General features: G+C 36.9%; 1 protein-coding gene across 3 annotated transcripts in view; it reads right to left on the bottom strand.

Annotated features, from left to right (window-relative positions):
• LOC131031023 (uncharacterized) overlaps positions 1 to 19,819 on the bottom strand; it is a 235,747-nt gene that overhangs the window by 101,194 nt on the left and 114,734 nt on the right. For all 3 annotated transcript variants that reach the window (XM_057962026.2, XM_057962027.2, XM_059218121.1), the window contains 2 exons: positions 16,513 to 16,608; positions 16,202 to 16,329 (listed from right to left, as the gene is read on the bottom strand). In XM_057962026.2, the coding sequence (XP_057818009.2) occupies positions 16,202 to 16,329; positions 16,513 to 16,608 (224 nt within the window). The remainder of the gene's footprint in view (positions 1 to 16,201; positions 16,330 to 16,512; positions 16,609 to 19,819) is intronic.

A 19,819-nucleotide genomic window follows, 5' to 3' on the forward strand; every position in this document is an offset into this window, starting at 1 on the left:
AAACTAAAGATAAGGCAACCTTCTACTACAACCACCTCTCAAGAGGACTCTATTGTTGCTAGAGATGCGACTGACGTAGAGCGCCTAACCACTCCTCCCGTGTTGCAAATGGAATTGGTCTTCACAGAGACTACTGGCCTAGAGGAGTCGAATTTCCAGCAGCAAGAGATACATCATCAACAATGAGGATCCTACAAATCAAACCAAGGAAGAAGAAATCCTGCTTGTATGGTCGGATGACAAAGAGGACATAGACAGAGGTGCAAAACAGCAAGAAACCGAGGTATGTCAACAGCCACTAGGTGAAATTGGAGAAAACTCGACCGGAGGAAAGGAACAAGATGTTGAGGACCAACCTCTTTCTATGGATGGGCAGGAGAATGTGAATATTGGGTCAGCTGCAACTTCTGAAGAGTAGGGGAAAAAAATCGTAGTCACTTCCAGCCAACCTGCACCTCCTGTATGGTTGCAAACCAGGATAGAGAAGAAAACAACAACAAGAGCATCTCTAAGTCTTGAAGACTTATTTGCTAGAGTAGGATTGCCTCAAACCAAGGAGAGGAAGAAGCCTAGGATCTACTTGAGAATAACCAAAGATGCACAACAAAACAGGGTTGTACACGTTGTTGTTCCATCATCGGACAAATCAGCTGAGGATGTGACCCTTGCTGATTACAAAATTTTATTAGTTGAAATGGGGAAAGCAACCAAGGAGCAAGAAATTCAAGAATTTTGGGACTCCTCCGAGGCAATATTGAGAAGACTAAAGAAGGAAACAGAGGAGAATGAGATGTATAAAGCTCAGGCTGAATAGGTTGAGAAATACATCGATCACTTGCTCAGGCCATTACAGCAAGAAGAAGAGTTGTATGCCCCTCCTGTCGTACTTGCACAAAGATCAACGTCCGAGTTTTAAAATATAAAGGCTTGTGCTAAGGCATCCAGGACATTTTTCAAGAAACTAATTGCAAAGAGAAATTATGTGTTGAAGGAGTTGATGATGTTGCAACAAGGGATGGACCGAAACATCTAGTAGATAGAAAATCTCGGGGTCCATTATGATAGTATCACCAAATCAATCAATGTGGCACTCCTTCTGACCGCTTTGGTTAGAACCTTCACTAAAATTCCCACTAGCAAGCAAATCATACAACTGCATAAATTCAGCACCGTCATGAAATGGTTTCAAGCCATGACATGAAAGAGGGATGTTATTGTCACTATTAATCACGAATGGGAATTATGTAGATGCCATTGAATATGTCAAGGAGAGTTGCTCCTTACTTCTAGAGAATATGATTAGTGATAAAAACCCGCAAATGAACATTGACAAATTGAGAATCCTCTAGAAAAGTCAGCTTCGGGATGATGAGGGCCCATTCTTCGTGGGCGAAATAGAAATTGCCAATAGACTGTGTTGCAATGTGCACCTATGAATCCAACAGGTTAGATTGGAACAGAGAAATCATGAAGGTGGATGACAAAATTGAGGCCAATAATTTCCGGTTCATGAGCTGATAGCAGTCCAACTAAAATTCCACAAATATATACAAGCAAAGTGAGCATCGGGCCGAGATATTTAGAAAAACTATTTGGATGGTGATAAAGATTTTATATTGTAAAAGAAATATCTATTTTGGGCAGAAATAAAGATAAAACAAATTGCCCAAAGTCAATTATTTCCTCAACAAGAAAAGTTACCTTTTTCTGTCTTGAGCTCCATGTAGTTCACTTTTTGAAGGAAATTAATGGCTGGTAGTTGTAGAATTAGTTGGGATGTGTAAGGTATCCTTAGCTAGGTACATGTTTTTGGGGATGAATCTAGGCCATTCAATAGATTAAATCCTGCCACTCATCCAATTTTCAAAATCTATAAAAGGAGGTTATCTCTCTCCCATTTTGGTAAGAAGTTTAGGGATTGTTGCAAAAACTCTAATAAAATTAATACAAAAACTGTTTGCAAAATAATCTATGTATGATTTCATACGAGTGCATGGTTCTCCTTCTTCACATTTGTTTATTTATGTTTATGTATGTTAATATGGAATGGTTTTTTGAGTTAGTATCTGATAAAGTCTTATGTTCATACCATTATGAATTAGCTGAGTGTTATGTCCTGTGCATGGTTAGGCTGAACATGTATGAATCTTAGTTCAATCGCTAAAATTTGTATTGGAATGCTATATATCTTTTAGAATTCAATGTATGCATCTTAGTGGTTTGAAAATTTGTTTTAACCCCTTGAAGATTGCACCAGCCTTTGCCGAGTTGTGTCAAAACTGGCAAAGCAAGGCTTGATTTTTAAAGACTTTGTTTGCTAACTTGAAAATTGTTTCATCTAGGATAGATTAATCTCTTTAACCCTTCCTTTTGCTATTTATTTTCAAAACTTGTTATAAAAGTATCTAACACGGCATCATGAACATTAAATATTTGATGATTGTAAGGCCTATGAGGTTATAAAACTGCCCACGAAACTTATTCTAAAAGTCTATCCTTAAAGCAAGCATAAGTCCTTTTCGTGATTACCAGCAAATCACATGGACCCTGAGTTATCCTTGGCAAGTCAAGACCTGACGACAGGAACCTTGAGGTTATCTCTCGTAATTTGACCCAAATGGTATTAGAGATTTCCTTATTCAAGAGAGAGTAGGATATGCTCAGCATTCTATCCTCCGTTGATTGAAAGTGCAAGCTTTTGCCATCAACAGGTAATAGAATTGATAACAACATGAATAAGCGGCAAATCTACCAATGACATCTAGCAATTGTTTCTTTATTGAGCTGATGTTTATTTTCTTAGACAATGCTTGGGTTTCAATATTGGCGGCTTTTTCTCTTCTTCTAGTCACGTCTATTCTCGTTTCTGGCACTTTGCATTCGATTATTTCTCTTTGCATGGCGATTGTGTACATCCCTTTGGTGGCCTTCTTTTCTTTTAATACAAATGTTTATTCTTATGGCATGGAAACTATATGCTCAATTATGTCCCCCTTATTATTCCTAAGCATCCACATTTGAGGTATAAAACATCATTTTATAGTATTTAAACACTAAAGTGAATACTATAATGATACTTTATGACTTTAGTGCAAATATTTAAATAATTCCAACTGTATTACGGAAAACCTTGCCAAGACACTAAAAATTGAAATTGAAATCGAACATGTTGAGCCATAACTGGTCTTGAAGAACAATGTCTAAGTGTCGAAACGAGCATTGATTATAAATAGCAATATTCTCTAAGGAGTGAGGAGAACAAACCCAAAAATACCCAAAAAGATTGGTGTTGAGGTGAGCACTTACTATAAATAGCAGTGTTCTCCAAGCATTAAGAAGACAAACATAGAAGAACCCAAAAAGCCCTGAATGCTACAAAGAGTGTTGTCACCCTCTAGAGCACCTACAAACCTGTCATGTCCCCTCTTTGATCATTATATCGATCCTAAATGAGGCAAATATTATTATTAATTAATATAATGATTAACAAACGAATGGTTATTTGAAATTTATTAAATAATTAATTTTAATTAATATATATTAATACTTATTCTTGAAGTGTGATAAAGTCAATTATTAAAGTAATGTAATATATTAAATATGGTTAATATACCAAAGGAGGAATTAAATTATTAAATAATATTAATATATTATTTTACAAGGAATATATTATTATATTTTAAGAAGGGGAAATACATTAATATATTTAAATATATTAGAGAGGGGAATAAAGTATTATATTTTTAAGTTGGGAAAATAATTAAATACATTTAAGTCACGTGGACCCCCCCTTCTCGGACAGGAGCTGCAGCATAGGCTGCGACTACCGTCACACCCCTTCCCTCAAAAGGGAAGGGGTGTGAGGGTAGTCACAGCCTATGCTGCGACCCATCACACTCCTTCCCACGGAAGGGACCCCCTGGAGGGGCACGACTATCCCCCTCCACGGGTATAAAACCCACACAATCGCAGGACCAGGGGGAGGGGAATGGATAGGAGACTGCTACGTGGTTGGAAAGAAAAGTCAGCAAGCTACGCCAGTAGGTTACGCATAGGTAAGTTTTGTAGGGATATTTTATTATACATGTTAATAAATATATATAATGAACATGATGTTACATATGTTGAGGAATATAAATAAAGAATACCTTAATACAAATATTAATGAATATAGTAAGGAACAATCTAATACATATGTTAATAAATATAGTAATGAACAAATTTAAGACACATGTTAATGAGTGTTTTCACATGTTAATGAATATGGATAGACATATATTAATAAATACATATCAATAACTAATTAGGTATATAAGTTAATAAATATGAATATTTATATATGTTATGGAATACATGTCAAGTTAGGGATATGTAAATGTGAATGGTAAGTAGTAATCATTTATGAAAATGTAATGTAAATGTGATTATATGATGGAGGCTATAGGGAGGAAACTCCCTTAGCTTAATGGAGGGATTATGGTAATCCCTAGTAGGCAGTATATACTGAATGTCTATATGCATATATATGGCTTGGTTGACTAAGTCATCCAAGAAGAGACAAATCTGGTCGGTCCCCTCTGATGGACTTGGATGATGAGATGCATCATCCAAGGCAAGGAATTGACATATGGTCTTCCTTGGATGGCTTGGGTGTAAGAAATTACACCCAAGACAGGAATTGAATTAACCTTCGATTTCCTGGATGGCTTGGGTGTAAGTAGTTATATCTAAGACAGGAATCGAATTAACCTTTGATTTCCTGGATGGCTTGGGTGTAAGAAATTACACCCAAGACAAGAATCGAATTAACATTCAATTTCCTGGATGGCTTGGGTGTAATTAACCCTCGATTTCTTCGATGGCTTGGGTGTAAGAAATTACATCCAAGACAGGAATCAAAATAACCTTCGATTTCCTGGATGGCTTGGAACCAAGATGGGTTCCAAGAGGGCAAGTTTCACAACTGCCTAAGGACATGTCCCAATATTGCACTTGTATCCTTTTTATTAGATAAGAATTGTGTTTAGTATTAATTAAGTATTTTAAAGTTAAATTGCAAATTGGATTAGTTATATATATATATATATATATATATATATATATATATATATATATATATATATATATATATATATATATATATGTTGTATTCTAACAATCTGTTTTGCAAGATAATGATCCCTAACTAGTAGGGACATTACAAGAAAACTCTAAACTAAGCTCTCCAAGAATGCTAGAACTCTCCCTACTCATCTTGAAACTTCAAAAAAACGCCATAAACTAGCCAATGCTCATAGAACCAGTATGGCATAAAAAAAGGACACTAAATTTTTCAGTAAAGTTTTCTTTCAATGTGGATTGAAGTACAGGGGCTTTTTTTTTTAAAACATGCTCCTATGACCATACAGCCATACAATTGAGGTGGGCATAAAGTTGAGGTGAATAGGGGCTAAAAACATTTCTCTCTTTCAACTTGGCCAAAATAGAGTAAATTTGATATCAATCTTTGTTTCTCACCCAACTAGACCAATGGTAAGGTCCGTTTTGTCTCAAGGGGTCATCTATGAAATTTCTCCTACAAAACCCTCATATGAATGCTCATTCCAAGAAACACTTTTGACTCATTTTTTCAAACTCTAAATCTGCAATAGACCCAACAAGTTTGCAAACCCCAAAACCCTAAATCTATAAAACAACCTACAAATGTGTTCTATATCTTGCAATGTTTTAGATCTCTCCTACATAGCTATGGCCTTCAACTTTGCACCAAATCTACTCAAACTAGGGTTATAGTTCAACTTGGGAGCTCACATCTCCCATAAACATAAAAGCTCTAATACCACTTGTTAGCAAATATTGTATTCAAACCCTAGTTTTTTAATTCATTTCCTACATAATCTTATGAGAGAAAAGCATGCATACAAGCATTCACAATAACCATAATGCATAGATCAAATAGAAAAGCCACAAGACAACACGAGATATACTATCGGAAAATTCTCAAGAAGGAAAAATCCAACCTCCAAAAGCATCCATACTCCATCTATTATTCAACGAATAAATAATATATGCACTTACAAAATTACAGTGAATATTTTTGAAACATAAAGTCCCTTCAATGCATTTTCCGTGTATCCAAGCATGAATTCACAGATCTCATGCCATGCTTCGTATATGCACTCCTCAAAAAGAATCAATAATATGACAACCCACTCACCCAACAAACTCTAAGCACTAGATATGTGCTTTCTTATATAAACTCAGGCTCACATAAATACAACCAAGTGGTAAAATAAAACCATGAGAACACAAAACCATTGACCCCTCATTTAATGTTGGGTACTAAATCTTTATTTTATCAAATATTAATTAATGTTCTTAAGTCTCCCACACATAGAATAATTAATCTGATGTTACAATACAACAGACAAGAGGTCCCAAATAGTGTGGGTAACCACATCTCCTAAATGTACCACAACTAAATAATTATTTAACTAGCATACGTATCTTTAAAAGAATATAGGTAAAGTACGCCAAAAGATATCACATTTGTTCATTATTCTACTTAAAAAATTATTATATTATTATATTGTAATTAATATTAAATCATTATTATATTGTAATTAATATTAAATCATTATTATATTATCATATTGTAATTATTATTAATATACGATTATATTGTTATGCTTTAATATATTTTTGTTATTATACTTTTATATTTTTACAAAAGAAAAATTATTATTATTATTATATTATTACATTTTTATATATTAAGACTAGATTAGTACTATTATATTATCATATCATTATATTTGTATTTTATATTCATTCTTATCTTTACCCTTGAGAAAAAAGTGGATTTTATTACGGATGCTTTCAATCCCTCATAATTGATAATATTATTTCTAATCTATTATTATTATTGTACTATTTTATTATATTATATATTTAAAACAATTTAGAAATATATTTTTGTTTTTATATAAATTTATTAAGAAGATTAACATACTAATCTTCTAATAAATATAATATTAAAAATAATAATTAAATATTTTTTTTTGTTTTTCATGCATTTAAGTGTCACAAACAACTAAATAATTATTTGACTACAACATTATAATAAATCAATTTATTCAATGGTGTACAACATCAAATCCTAACAAATAGAACTATCATCCAATTTTTATGAACATAAAATAAGAAAATATTAGAAATTTACAACCCTACAGTTTAAAAATTAAAAATTAAAAATTAAAAAAAAATACCATTATAACCCCTTATTCTGCATAAAAACTTGAAAAATATTGAAAAAACTTCCCAAAACAATATTCAAAATTTGAAAGAAATGAAAGATTCACTCGCCTTTGATGGTTAAATCTTCTTTGTGATGCTATTCCTCCCCTACTTGTGTAGATTTAAGACTCATGTAGCACTCAACTTCGAAGAAAATAAATCAACCTTATAAACCCAACAAAGACAGCTTGGAGAAAAAATTTTGATCTTTTGTGTTTGTGAAATGAAAGAAAACAAGTGATATGCCCTCACTTTAGGATATATTTGTTCTTTTGGATTTTATTTTTTGTTTAGAAAATGTCAAAGAAGGTTTCGTTATGAATTTTTAGGCCTAGGTGCCATAGGTCCCCTTGGGTTTGCTCAGATTTGGCCTGAATTCATCCAAGGTATTGTCAAGAAACTGAGGGCGCCCAAGTGGTACCCTGGGTAAATCCTACAAAGAACCATCCCCAAACCTGGACTAAGACCAAACCCATATCGATACAAGAGGGTTTTTAAAGAGACCTAGTAACATAGTGCAAAGGAAAATGAAAACACAATTAACCAATACACATGGAAATGCAAAAACTTAAGCAAATATCTGCTACTTTTGTTTAATGTAGAAATGAATAGGGCACAATGAATGAATATAGATAGCGTGACTAAGAATGAGGATTCTCGTGACCATAAATGGGTAAACACATCAAATTGCTTTTCCTAGAGTTCTATATATCTCGGATTGTTTGATCCTCCCAACATCTAGTCAAATGAATATAAGTAAAACATAGTTACAAGATGTGACAAAGATGGTTCAAATTCCATAACCACTTTATCTTCCAACTACCACCACTTGGACTTCTAATGGTTAGTGTTCCATGTTTGTAATATATAGGTGAAACAATAAGCAAGTGGCGCATTCGTGAGGTTTTGGACTACATAGACAGTCACCAGGTGACTCACAAAGAACTTTTGATGCTTGGGTAGTAGTGTGAGATGCCATAGATTGTTGTGCAATTGAGCTAAGTAATAGAATGTTGTGCAATTGAGCTAAGTAATGCTGACATCTACGGGAGGTCCTCTAAAAGTTGTGTGGTTGCACTCAAATCAACTTCCTTATGAACTACATTGAAGATAACACTCTTAACAGTAACTGAACAATAAACGGTTCATAAGAGAAACAAAATTATAAGGCATGAACAGAAGTCACCTAGGTGATCCAACCACCCAAGGGACTTCAATGAATATAAATAACAATGCATATCAAATAGCATAACAGTCAGACTACTTTTCCTAACTATGGGGAACCTACCTAAAGAACCCAGCAGTTGCCTAGTAGAAAACAACCACCAATAACTACTAATAATTGCCTCCTAAGTACCACCCACAAGCAGAAGAGTAAATATTACATAGTTCGATGCAGACAAAATAACAAAATATTACAAAGTTACTTACACTATCCACAGTTCACATATGGGCTGGCTTAAAATTTGCCAAGTCAAATTCTTTATGCCATGAAAAAAAATTAAGAAATTCTAGCATGTAAAGTACAGCTTTCAGGGTGGGGAAACGTGTCTCATTACTGAGGTCTGCAAAGGAAGTCTCCCTATTTCTGAGGATCATGATCAAGCTGATAAGAGACATATTTTATAATCTGGTTTCAATGATGTTCAACAAAAGAGTGTGAATGTTGGCTCCCAAGGGACCGTACCTCCTCATTGTAATGTCCCCATCCTTAAACTAATAGCATAAGACGATAAATTAATTTTGTGGTCAAGGAGTGGCAGTCCTTGAACACTTAAAGCCAGTTAGAAGTTAGTAGAAGTAAAGAAACATGGCAAGTTGATCAACTTTTTAGTAAGTACACAAGCAATTTGAAATAAGATATTTGAAAAATTGTGAAGTCTTATGAATAAGACAATTTTCCTAGTTACCTTAGGAGGAATAAGGATCTGTACAAGATAATGATCACCATTCCAAGAAGGATAGTGAACAACATGTCGACCATGCCAAGTATGGAGAGCATCTCCATTGGTTAAAAGCCACAAAGATTAAAACATTTAAGACATTATCAGTAATAAAATAGATCGATTATATAAGGCAGGCATATAAGAAGATAACACCAAAGCAAACATCGATTCAGCTTATTGGTGAAACCTTTGAATGCATCAATTAATGATCAAGATCAGAAGAAAGCACCAATTGAATGAACAAAGACTTATTGTGGCTTCCAATCAATAAGAATGACTATAAGTGACCAATAATAATCGTCAAACATCGTTGGGAAGATAGCATTGATATTGTTACATTGATCAGTGGCAATATCCAAGATTATTATGGATTAAGAGACAGCGACTAATGTTATTAATCAAATTATAGAAGACAAAGGATTGGTCATCCATAATAACAGTGTATTAAGGATTGATGAATGACGGACTCATGTGAAAGGATAGCAATCTGAAGAAGTTGAAGATGGTCATCAAGATTAATGACCGTTATCAACTAAGGAGTAACATCCTTAAATCTATTGCCAATCAAACATATTTAACTGATATTGTTATGAAAAGGCACAAAACTAATCAGTTGTAAGCAATTATAATGATATTGGCTAAGGCAAGAATAAATATCGATGACTAGATAATCTATTAATGATTATGGTTAAGTTACACGATGTCAACTATTGATCAGCAGTTACAAATTAGAGACTAATCTCAACAAAGAGACATGATGATAACCCAATTATCATCAATCACTAGTTTGGAGATCAATAATCATGAAAGGATGCGATTATAAAGAAGTAGTACGATTAGTATGTGTTATGAAAGAAGGCATGTTGGACACAATATGCCACTGAGAGGGGGGGTGAATCAGTGGTTTCCAAAACTCTTTACCCTTTCAATCCTAAGAGAGATTACCAGTTACCAATCCTAATGCCAAGTTAACCTACCAGTAAGAGAAGGAAAGATTTCATAAAGCAAGCACACACAAATGCACATCGCATGACATCGGTATATACGAGGAAAACCCAATATGGGAAAAACCTCGGTGAGAAATGCTGCTGGAGTCTACTGCTCCAATCCAACCTCACAATGAAACATCGGTTACAACATTTAGGGCACCACCCCTGCACCGAGCTCCAACTCAATGATCTATCATGAACATAATCAATTATAGAAGTAATAATCTAATTACAAGTGAATCTGGTAACCACTGTATACACTCTGCCCTATCGGTTTCTCACCTCCTCTGCCTCACCGGTTGACTCCTACTCATCCTTCTATCTCTCTCTCAATCTCTCTGCTCACCTTCACTTGTTGTTGCTGACACACCGGTTCTACCTCTGCCTATTGGATAAACAGTCAGATCATACACCTATTGTCGGTTACTCTGCTCACTGGTTTATCCTTTCTCTGCTCCCTACCTGCCGAATCTTCTCTCCCATACACACTTACAGCTGCTTCACTCTACACTGCCTTCTAGTTAGCTTGAACACTGCCAATTTCCACCTCTGCAACTCACTTTGCAGTTTACTAATTTGTCCGATCTTGCCAATTAAGCTGCAATTAAACCCTCTCACCTGTTTAACCTTCCTTCCTAGCTCTTTGCTTCAAATGCAGAGTTCCTTGACTCTTCTCAGTCTTATCTGCCCTCTTCTTTTCTCAGGATCACTCCCCTTCGCCAACCAGCATCACACAACTTCAACCTTTGATCAACATAAATATCAAAGCTTTCCTGCCAAAACGTGAGTTTGAACTTTGGCGTGCTAGGGTTTGCTCAACGACCAATTTGGCGTACCAGATCCAATCAAATCTCTTCTCTGATATTGTGGACCTGCAAAAAGTCATCCATCGTTGCCAATCTTGTGGCTTCCAATGCATATTTGCTATGTTTAGCAAATATGACAGACTGATCACTGACCCACTTCAATCCATCAAATTAAATGATCTCGCGGTTATATTTTCCAGGTTGATAAGTTGATCAGATCTCTTGCTTCGATCAACTCACCAGGGGGTATCCTTTGATTTGCTTTGAGCCACACTCTTCTGCAATTCCCCGTGATTGTCGCAGTCAACATTAAATGTCGACCAACACCAACAACCTCACCGACACGACACTTCACTGACCTCTGTGTCAGTCCAGACAGGATCACCGACCAAACACTTAACCGGTGCACACCTACCAGTCATCTAACTCTACCAGTACACCTCACCTTACCGGTTAACCATCTTACCATACAGTCTCCTACACAACCGATGCATCACATTTATCAATCGTCACATTGCTGACCAACAGTAGATATCCATGGAGAGACGTCATGTACCTCGACACCTGATTATGAGCACTCCACTATGCCTCTTGACTCTTTGTTGCATACTGGTAACCACCTTGTTTACCGGTTGACATGTTTTTGCCTTCATACCGGTAATATGCATGATGTCTTCATGCCATCAACCCCCAGTAGCAATGCATCTGTGGCAGGACCCTTTCACCATCTGCATCCCAGTCACTCCATGTGTGCAACATCAGAGCCTTATCTTCATTTGATAGGTTCTCTCAACCGGTTTGTCAAGGTGACAAACACATCATCTCAACTCCTCCTCCTCTATCCTGGGAGCAGATCATGTCTTCACATGCTGATCCAGTGTACATCCCTGATCTCAAACTCTAGAGGCTTCCTCATCTTCCACTTTGGTCATCCGGTCTATGCATCCAGTCACCTGCCTTTGCTTACTCTAATTATCTTATCTCGGAGTGTCATGAAGTATGCCATGCATGTTGTGGGATAAGCAAGGTATTCTCACTTACCGGTGGGAAGAATGGACAATTGCACTTCACTGCTAAACACCAGTGGAGGAAGATCTATGTCACCTGTCGGTAATGGTGTGACTTCACTAAGGAGAGGATACATCTCCAACTTGAGCTATGTCCCAGTAAATTTTCCATATGTCATCTTTGCTCACTGAAGCAGCACACTTTTTGTCAACCTTTACTTTATCCGGTGGGAGTCCTACTAGATGACCTCATACTAGCATACCGGTTGCACTGCTAACCCTTCATTAGATCATATTGCAGTGAGCTCTACCAGTCACACGCTTTCCGGTTCTCATCACTTCTCTATCATGCTTGTTCAGCATCAGCATGCATACTCACATACTGTTTCCTTCTTCCCAATACTGATATGCAAACCCGTTACTCCAACATGCTTACCTAGTGGCTTCACTGTCCACACTACCGGTTGATAGCACTAACAGCATATCAACTATTCTCCCATACCAGTTGTCCTGCTTTATGAAATGCTGGTTGACATCAATGACAACATAATGCCAACAAGGCAATCACAAAAATACATGACACATGTCTTATCCATGTGACTTCTCATCCTAAGTGCATGGTATAAGAGGGCACTCACAATCTCTCTATTCATCATTGATTTGGAATCTTTTTATTATCCCTTGTGGATCTGCTCTTTATTGAACAAATTACCTTTGGCATTGTTGGTTGCATACATTTAAAGATCAGATCAGAGACAGCACCCCTGTTGCAAGAATCATTTGATCATATCAGACAGCAGAATTTCCAGAATTGCATAAGCCTATCAGCATATCCAAAACAGCAATTATTGCTTTAAGAAATATATAGACTTGATTGCAAGGATTGAAGGATTACAATAGAAACAGAAATTGTATCAGTATAAGAGATAATTAAGGATCAGATATTGCATGCTATAAAAGTCATAGTAGAGACAACAGTTCGTATTGCTATAAGCAATACCATTATATCTATATTGCATAGTTGTATTGTCATATTTGTCATAGCAAGGATCATTGCACTAAGTGCAAGGCATACCAATTAGCATACATATTATTGCATATATCAGAGATAGCAAGTGACTCATTATTATTTTATACACATTTATCTTTATAGTATCCAATACATAGTTTAATTGCAAAATCAGAAAGTATAAGTTTAAGGAATTGAAGTAATTGTCCCAATATTCCTAGTTATCCTAAAATGGGACATTACATTCATGCTGCTTCTCTAGCAGAAAATGCACAGAAAAGTGAAAAAAGGACATACAAATTTAGGAAGATTGAACATTTCTATTCAAAGAAATGTTGACTCTTATTTCTTAATGCTCAAGACTTCTAATTTGATAGCCTATGTCCAGTTGTGTAGATGTTCAATAATAGGCTAGGTCCAGTTGCGTAGATTGTTGTCGGGAATAATCATTATGTTATTGTGTCGCCATTATGTTGTGTCATCATCTGTAATTGTGTGTTATGGGAGTCAGTTAGTTCACCCGAAGGGCTGTTGGACGTGACAGTTGGTCGCACCCCCTCGGGTATTATATATTGTATCTTGTTCCTTCAGGAAATCATGATTGTAACTGGGAACTATATGAAGGAAAATATACTTGTTCTTTGTAGTTATAACACTTATCTTATGGCATACTAGCATCTCTTATTCTATATTGTGCATTCACTTCTTATGTCTCTGAAATAGTTTCCATAGGCGAAACATCTGGCGTCGTTGCCTAGACATACTTGGGAAAGGAAGGAGCAGATGGCGTACGGACACGATGGGCCTAACCGTCGGTGAGATTAACCCAGAGGCCGGCGACGCACAAACGGAACTCTACGACGGAGAGGGCACTGCAACGAGGGAATTCTCAATCCTGCTTCAGGCAGCCATCGAGACCTATGTCCGAAGAGAGGCCACGGAGGCTGAAGTCCCAACAAGTGCAGTGAGGAGCGACGCCAACAAGTCCTCCGACAGTACGAAGAAAACAATCGTCGTTGGGAAGCAGAGCGTGATGGCAAGAGGCGAAGGGGAAATTGAACCCTAAACCACCGAGAGAAATAAAGCAATACTGTAATAATCCCAGCACAATGTTGACATAAATTGTGGCCGAAAGGGAAAATAATAAAAGATTTTTGTTTTGTGTACATGGTGTGTGCTTGCTATGTACGGAAGTGATTTATGCCCAATACAATAAATAAGGACAAAAATAAAAAGATATAAAGTGATGAATGGGAAGTGGCACAAAGAGCGTTGAATCTCAGACAACAGATAGAATGAAGGCGTAGGCTAAGGCAGCTTGCCGAGGGACAACCGGCCGAGGGGTTGCTCGAAGGGAACCCAGGAGGTGTCACGGAGGTTGTGGAGGCAGAGATAGACGGAGAGAATTACACTCTCTACAGTGTCGTAGGGTTGCCCGAAGGGAACCGGGAAGGAGTCACGGAGGGTGTCGAAGGAGAACTCTACAGTTCGCCAAAATACCACCGTAGGGTAAGAAGTCGCGAATAGTTGGTGGAACAAATAAGGCGAAGTCTAAACCTGATCGACGCTACCAGAGACCTACTAAAGAACTTGTCCATTTCGGAGGACAACCAGAGGGAGACAACCAACTGAAGGGAGACGACTGAAGGTGACGGTACGGCCGAAGGTGCCAAGGGAGCACAAGGGTATCATACTGAAGGCAATTTGTTTGGTTCGGGGTCAGCAACCTTCTCCGGAGGACCCACGAGTGGGGGATCAGGTGCAGGAGGCGGAGGTGGAGGATCACCAGGTACAAGCACACAAGGCACTGGAGGAGCAAGACCCAACGGTGGGATAGCAAGTAAACAGAAGCTGTCGAAGTTCAACGGCGACGGGAAAGAAGATCCCATCCGCCATGGCCACACTTGCGAAACCATATGGTCAGCGAACGGTGTTACCGACCAAGACGAATGGGTAACACAATTTCCAGCAACCTTAAGGGGAGTGGCCATAAACTGGTACTCCGATACGGATAAGGCCAAAGTCGGCACATGGCCCCACCTGAAGGAGTTTGAGATAGAGTTTCGCCTCCTCAGAGACGACAATGAAATAGTAGCCGAAATCTATGGCACAAAGCAAAACAAGAACGAGACGGTCCGAGCCTATAGTCGACGGCTCAAGGAACTGTTGGGGAAAATGGACAATCAACCAGCGGATGGGTTGAAAAAGAGATGGTTCGTGGAGGGACTGAAACACAGTTTACAGCACCAAGGAGTTATTCAGTTTAGTCATCAACCTTTGGGGAGTGTGATGGAGGATGAGGCGTCTCCTAGCCTTTGTGCCAGAGGGTTGTGGCCACCTCCAGGCAAGATGGGTCTTCTTCATCGGCGGTGCAACTACCTCCTTCAAGGACGCCCCCTCCGCCCCCTTCTTCTTCTATACCTTGATTATGTTTAGCGTATGCACATCATCTCTATTTTGTATTACGTTGTCCAGAGACGACTTCTTTTCTTGGGGAGGGATGATGTTGTCGGGAATAATCATTATGTTATTGTGTCACCATTATGTTGTGTCATCATCGGTAATTGTGTGTTATGGGAGTCAGTTAGTTCACCCGAAGGGCTGTTGGACGCGACGGTTGGTCGCACCCCCTCGGGTATTATATATTGTGTCTTGTTCCATCGGGAAATCATGATTGTAACTGGGGACTATATGAAGGAAAATATACTTGTTCTTTGTAGTTATAACACTTATCTTATGGCATAGTAGCATCTCTTATTCTATACTGTGTATTCACGTCATATGTCTCTAAAATAGTTTCCATAGGCGAAACATAGATGTCCAACAATGTTGGCATTCTTCAAATGGCTAGACTGCTCCAGCACTCAGAATTTGATAGATGTTATAATTAGGTATTCTAAAATATTATTGTAAGTCATGATTAGTTGATAAACTGTTTATGATTTGGTAACCCTCCCAAAAAGCATATTAAAATTTTGTATAATATAAAAACAAATTATCTGCAATGACTGAGTAATAAAAGCTCTTCAGCTGCCAGAATTTTCTTGTACAATTTTACAGCAGAATATCGGTACTACTGTTATTCCATTTTCTGAATCATCATCAAAGGCTCATCATAGTTGACTTCAATGTTATTATTTGTTCTCACCTTATGTCATTGCCCCGCTGACGCCCACTATTTTGATATTTAAAACCAGTACCTCCCAAATCATCAAAGTACTCATATTCTGCACGATCTCCGGGAAAAAAGGATTCAAACACATCAAATGGAGTAACCTATATTGACAAAAATATGACAGTCAATGTCATTCTTACGCAATCCTGTTCAGAGAATCCTCCTATGTGCTGACAAAGCAACAGCATTGTAGTTAATTCCATAAACTGGACATTCTCTTTCATATTTTTATTTGTTAGATACATTTTATTGAAGATACTTTGAAATTCAGATTATATGTTTACCTCAGGTGGACCAGAAGTAGCATCTTCATATGCTCCATCTAAACCTGACTCTCCATACTGGTCATACAAAGATCTCTTTCGCTCATCAGACAAAACCTGTATGACAAATCAAGCTTATGGATTAGAATTAAAATCCAAGGAAGGATTCTATCATAAGGTAAAAGTTATTTTTTAGGTAACACACATCCTAGATACCAATTTAATGTATGAGATCTCAGTTGTGGAAGCACGCAAGGGGATTCCTTTCCATTTACCTTATATATTGCTCAAATTTGTACCTCATTATGTTAATTCAAGCATTGCCAATCCATCTAAACGCAAACAAAAATTAGAAAGCAATCAAATGCTTTTTTATGCAAAAGAGAGAGTCATTGCTTATTTGATCACAAAATGCAAATTATATAGATATAACTAAGATAACAAGGGACAAGCTGTACGCAACAGCTTGAAACTGTGATAGAATGTTAATCATATAAAGAATCAACAACGTATACAATTTCATATTTCTTGTAACCATACGAAAATTTCCCCAAACATGAGCCATATTTCAGAATTTATCGTGTCTATATTGTTTTGTCATATTTCCATGGTATCTTTGCAGAGAAGCTTTCAAACTGTAAAAACCCATGCCAGATTCTACACCAAAATTTGCACTTTTGCTCCCACTGTTTAATAGATGAACATTATGTCAAATAGTCTCTGTACACATTTCTGATGTGCAGGTTTATGATACTCGATTGGTTTGGTTTATATTGCAATGTTTTCACATGACCATTTGGCATTCATTAATAAAACAGAAAATAGATACACGCATCCCATAGTTGGAAAACTCAGACTCTGTAAACACTCACCAGCCCCAAAAAACTTGACACAACAAAAACTCAGCAACTTAAAAAATTGCTTAAACTTCATTAGAAACACCTTTTTTGTCCACAAACTTCAATGGCAAGATGTATCCAATGAGTACAAAGGTGTTTTCTATTAAATTTGATTGATATGGATGCAAATTGAGTACAAAATTACATCCTCACGTGGAACCCTAAGACAATAGTTAGCTGACAACTATCATGAATTTATGATGATTACCTTCAAACATCGTCATAATTCATGAATTGCATATTACAACATTTTACATGTTCCTCTTCCTTAATCTAGTGAAAACTTGGGGAGAGATTCTAATAATCACCTTTGAATCTTTAATACTGATAGCATGATTATGATACTTCGTCATTGATCAATGATATTATGATAGTAATAAAATTAGTTGTCTAAGTTCTTGATTCTGCTCTCCACTCCCAAACCCTCTTATTGTAATCAAATTTCTTATATGCCAACTATATTAGTGACTAACTAATAGTAGCAACATTTGCATTCCATTAAATGCTAAAACATGGACAGATTACAGAGAAATTATGTATGTAGGGTTTTGTAATGTCCCCTTCCTAAGCATCAGCATGCTTTGTGTGGTTAGCCTATTAACACTGGTTTCCATAGGCTAATACAGCAGTTAGGGAACCCATCCAGAGATTGGATTTCTTTGCAGGGAGTTTGTTGGAGCACTTAGATGTGTTCAATTTATACTATTTTTAGTAAGTCATAAGTATGCAATTTAATGGGATAATAAGTTTGTTTTGTGGAGTTGGTTTAATTAGTGAGTAGAAGTTATTTCCAGTATTATCTCTTTAGTTTTTGTGTAATTTCTTTTCAATATTCCAAAAAACACATAAAAAGCAAATATCCCAAAAACCAAAAACAGAAGAATACAAGTCAGAAGGGGTGGGATATTTCAGGTTTTAACCTCAAGAACAGAAATAATCAGCCTCTTTGAAAGAGTTACACATTCATTTAATAGTTTGAAAACTCAAACTTGGACTCAACTCAGCAACCCAAAGTTTTGACTTGAACTTGAGACTCGATACAAGCTCGGGAAAAACTCAGCAAGGACTTGGAAAAAAAAAAACCCGTAGAATTACACAAAAAAATTCGTTTAACCTTATTGGTGTAATTCCACTCACAAACCCCTTCATTATAATCAAATTTCTTATATGACAGGAGATCCCAGTAACTAGTGGGGGTTTGAGAGTGGAGACACTAATGGGTTTGAGGGGCAACAAGGAAGAAAAAATGCATTTGTAGGGCAAAATATGACTTTTTAATTGGTTTTTCCACTTTTTTTTTGGACCAATACGCTTTTATTCTTGCCTAGATTCTTGTCTTCTCTGCTCTTTCCTTTCTATTTCATTGTTTAGACCTATCATGGACGTGTTTGAGCCAAAAAATGAAAAATAATTCTCACTTTTTGTTGTTTTAAAGTGCCCGAACAAACCTAAGAGTTTGAGCCCAAGACTTAGGAGTTCAAGCTTGGGACTCAGTGAGTCCTTAGTCAAGACTTGGACAAGTACTTTCCAAGACTCTTGAAGAATCAACTCGTGAGTCCTTAGCAAGTCGACTCGCCAAACTATAGGACTCACGAGTCCTAGCAAGTACTCACAAAGTCCTAAAACACTGGACTTCCACCAACAAATAAACAACAAATGAACTATGATCTGCACCAGGGGTATTTCAGCTTCAAAATCCACACACCAAGGAGTATTAAGGTTTGTCAAACCCTCTGCGCCATCTTATGATAAGTTTGTACCACCTTTATTCACCAAATACCCAGTCAAATGAGTCCCATGACCCTACAACTCCAATGACTTCATCTAGGAAGGGCAGCTAACAAGAACTTCCCAAATGCCACAAATGGCTGACCAAAGCCTAAAGACCTACTCCCACAGTCTCACTACAAACAACAAGTAATTTCTCACACCATTAATAACATGATTCACACCCAGCAAATGACGTTTCGACCATCAATCTTGGTAGCACCCAACAACAAGGGACTACTTTCAAATACCCACACCTCAATAAGCCAATTATATTGACCAACATCACAATCAAATATGGCACCAATTACTAGAATTTCCTGTCAAGTACTGATTAATTGTCTTGCATACAAGACTTCACAATTTAGAAATATTCAGTTGTTCTATCCAAGTGTGAAACTTGTGTAGTTCCACCTAAATCAATTAGGGTAAATCTCTCACTACCTAAACTGATTTTGCTTAGTGTTTTCCATCCTTGGATTTTCTCAACCATAACCTCAAGCTCCACAATAGAAGAAATATAACAAGCATGCCAAATGAATTCTCAAATCCTCTTTTCAAAATGCCCTTAAAACATTCCCAAAGGGCTTTTCGAATGCCTGCTTAAAATAATTCATTAATACACATTAATGAGTGATTTTTAATATTTCCTTTTTAATTTT

Source organism: Cryptomeria japonica, chromosome 3, assembly GCF_030272615.1.
Source record: "Cryptomeria japonica chromosome 3, Sugi_1.0, whole genome shotgun sequence".
Lineage (NCBI taxonomy): Eukaryota > Viridiplantae > Streptophyta > Pinopsida > Cupressales > Cupressaceae > Cryptomeria > Cryptomeria japonica.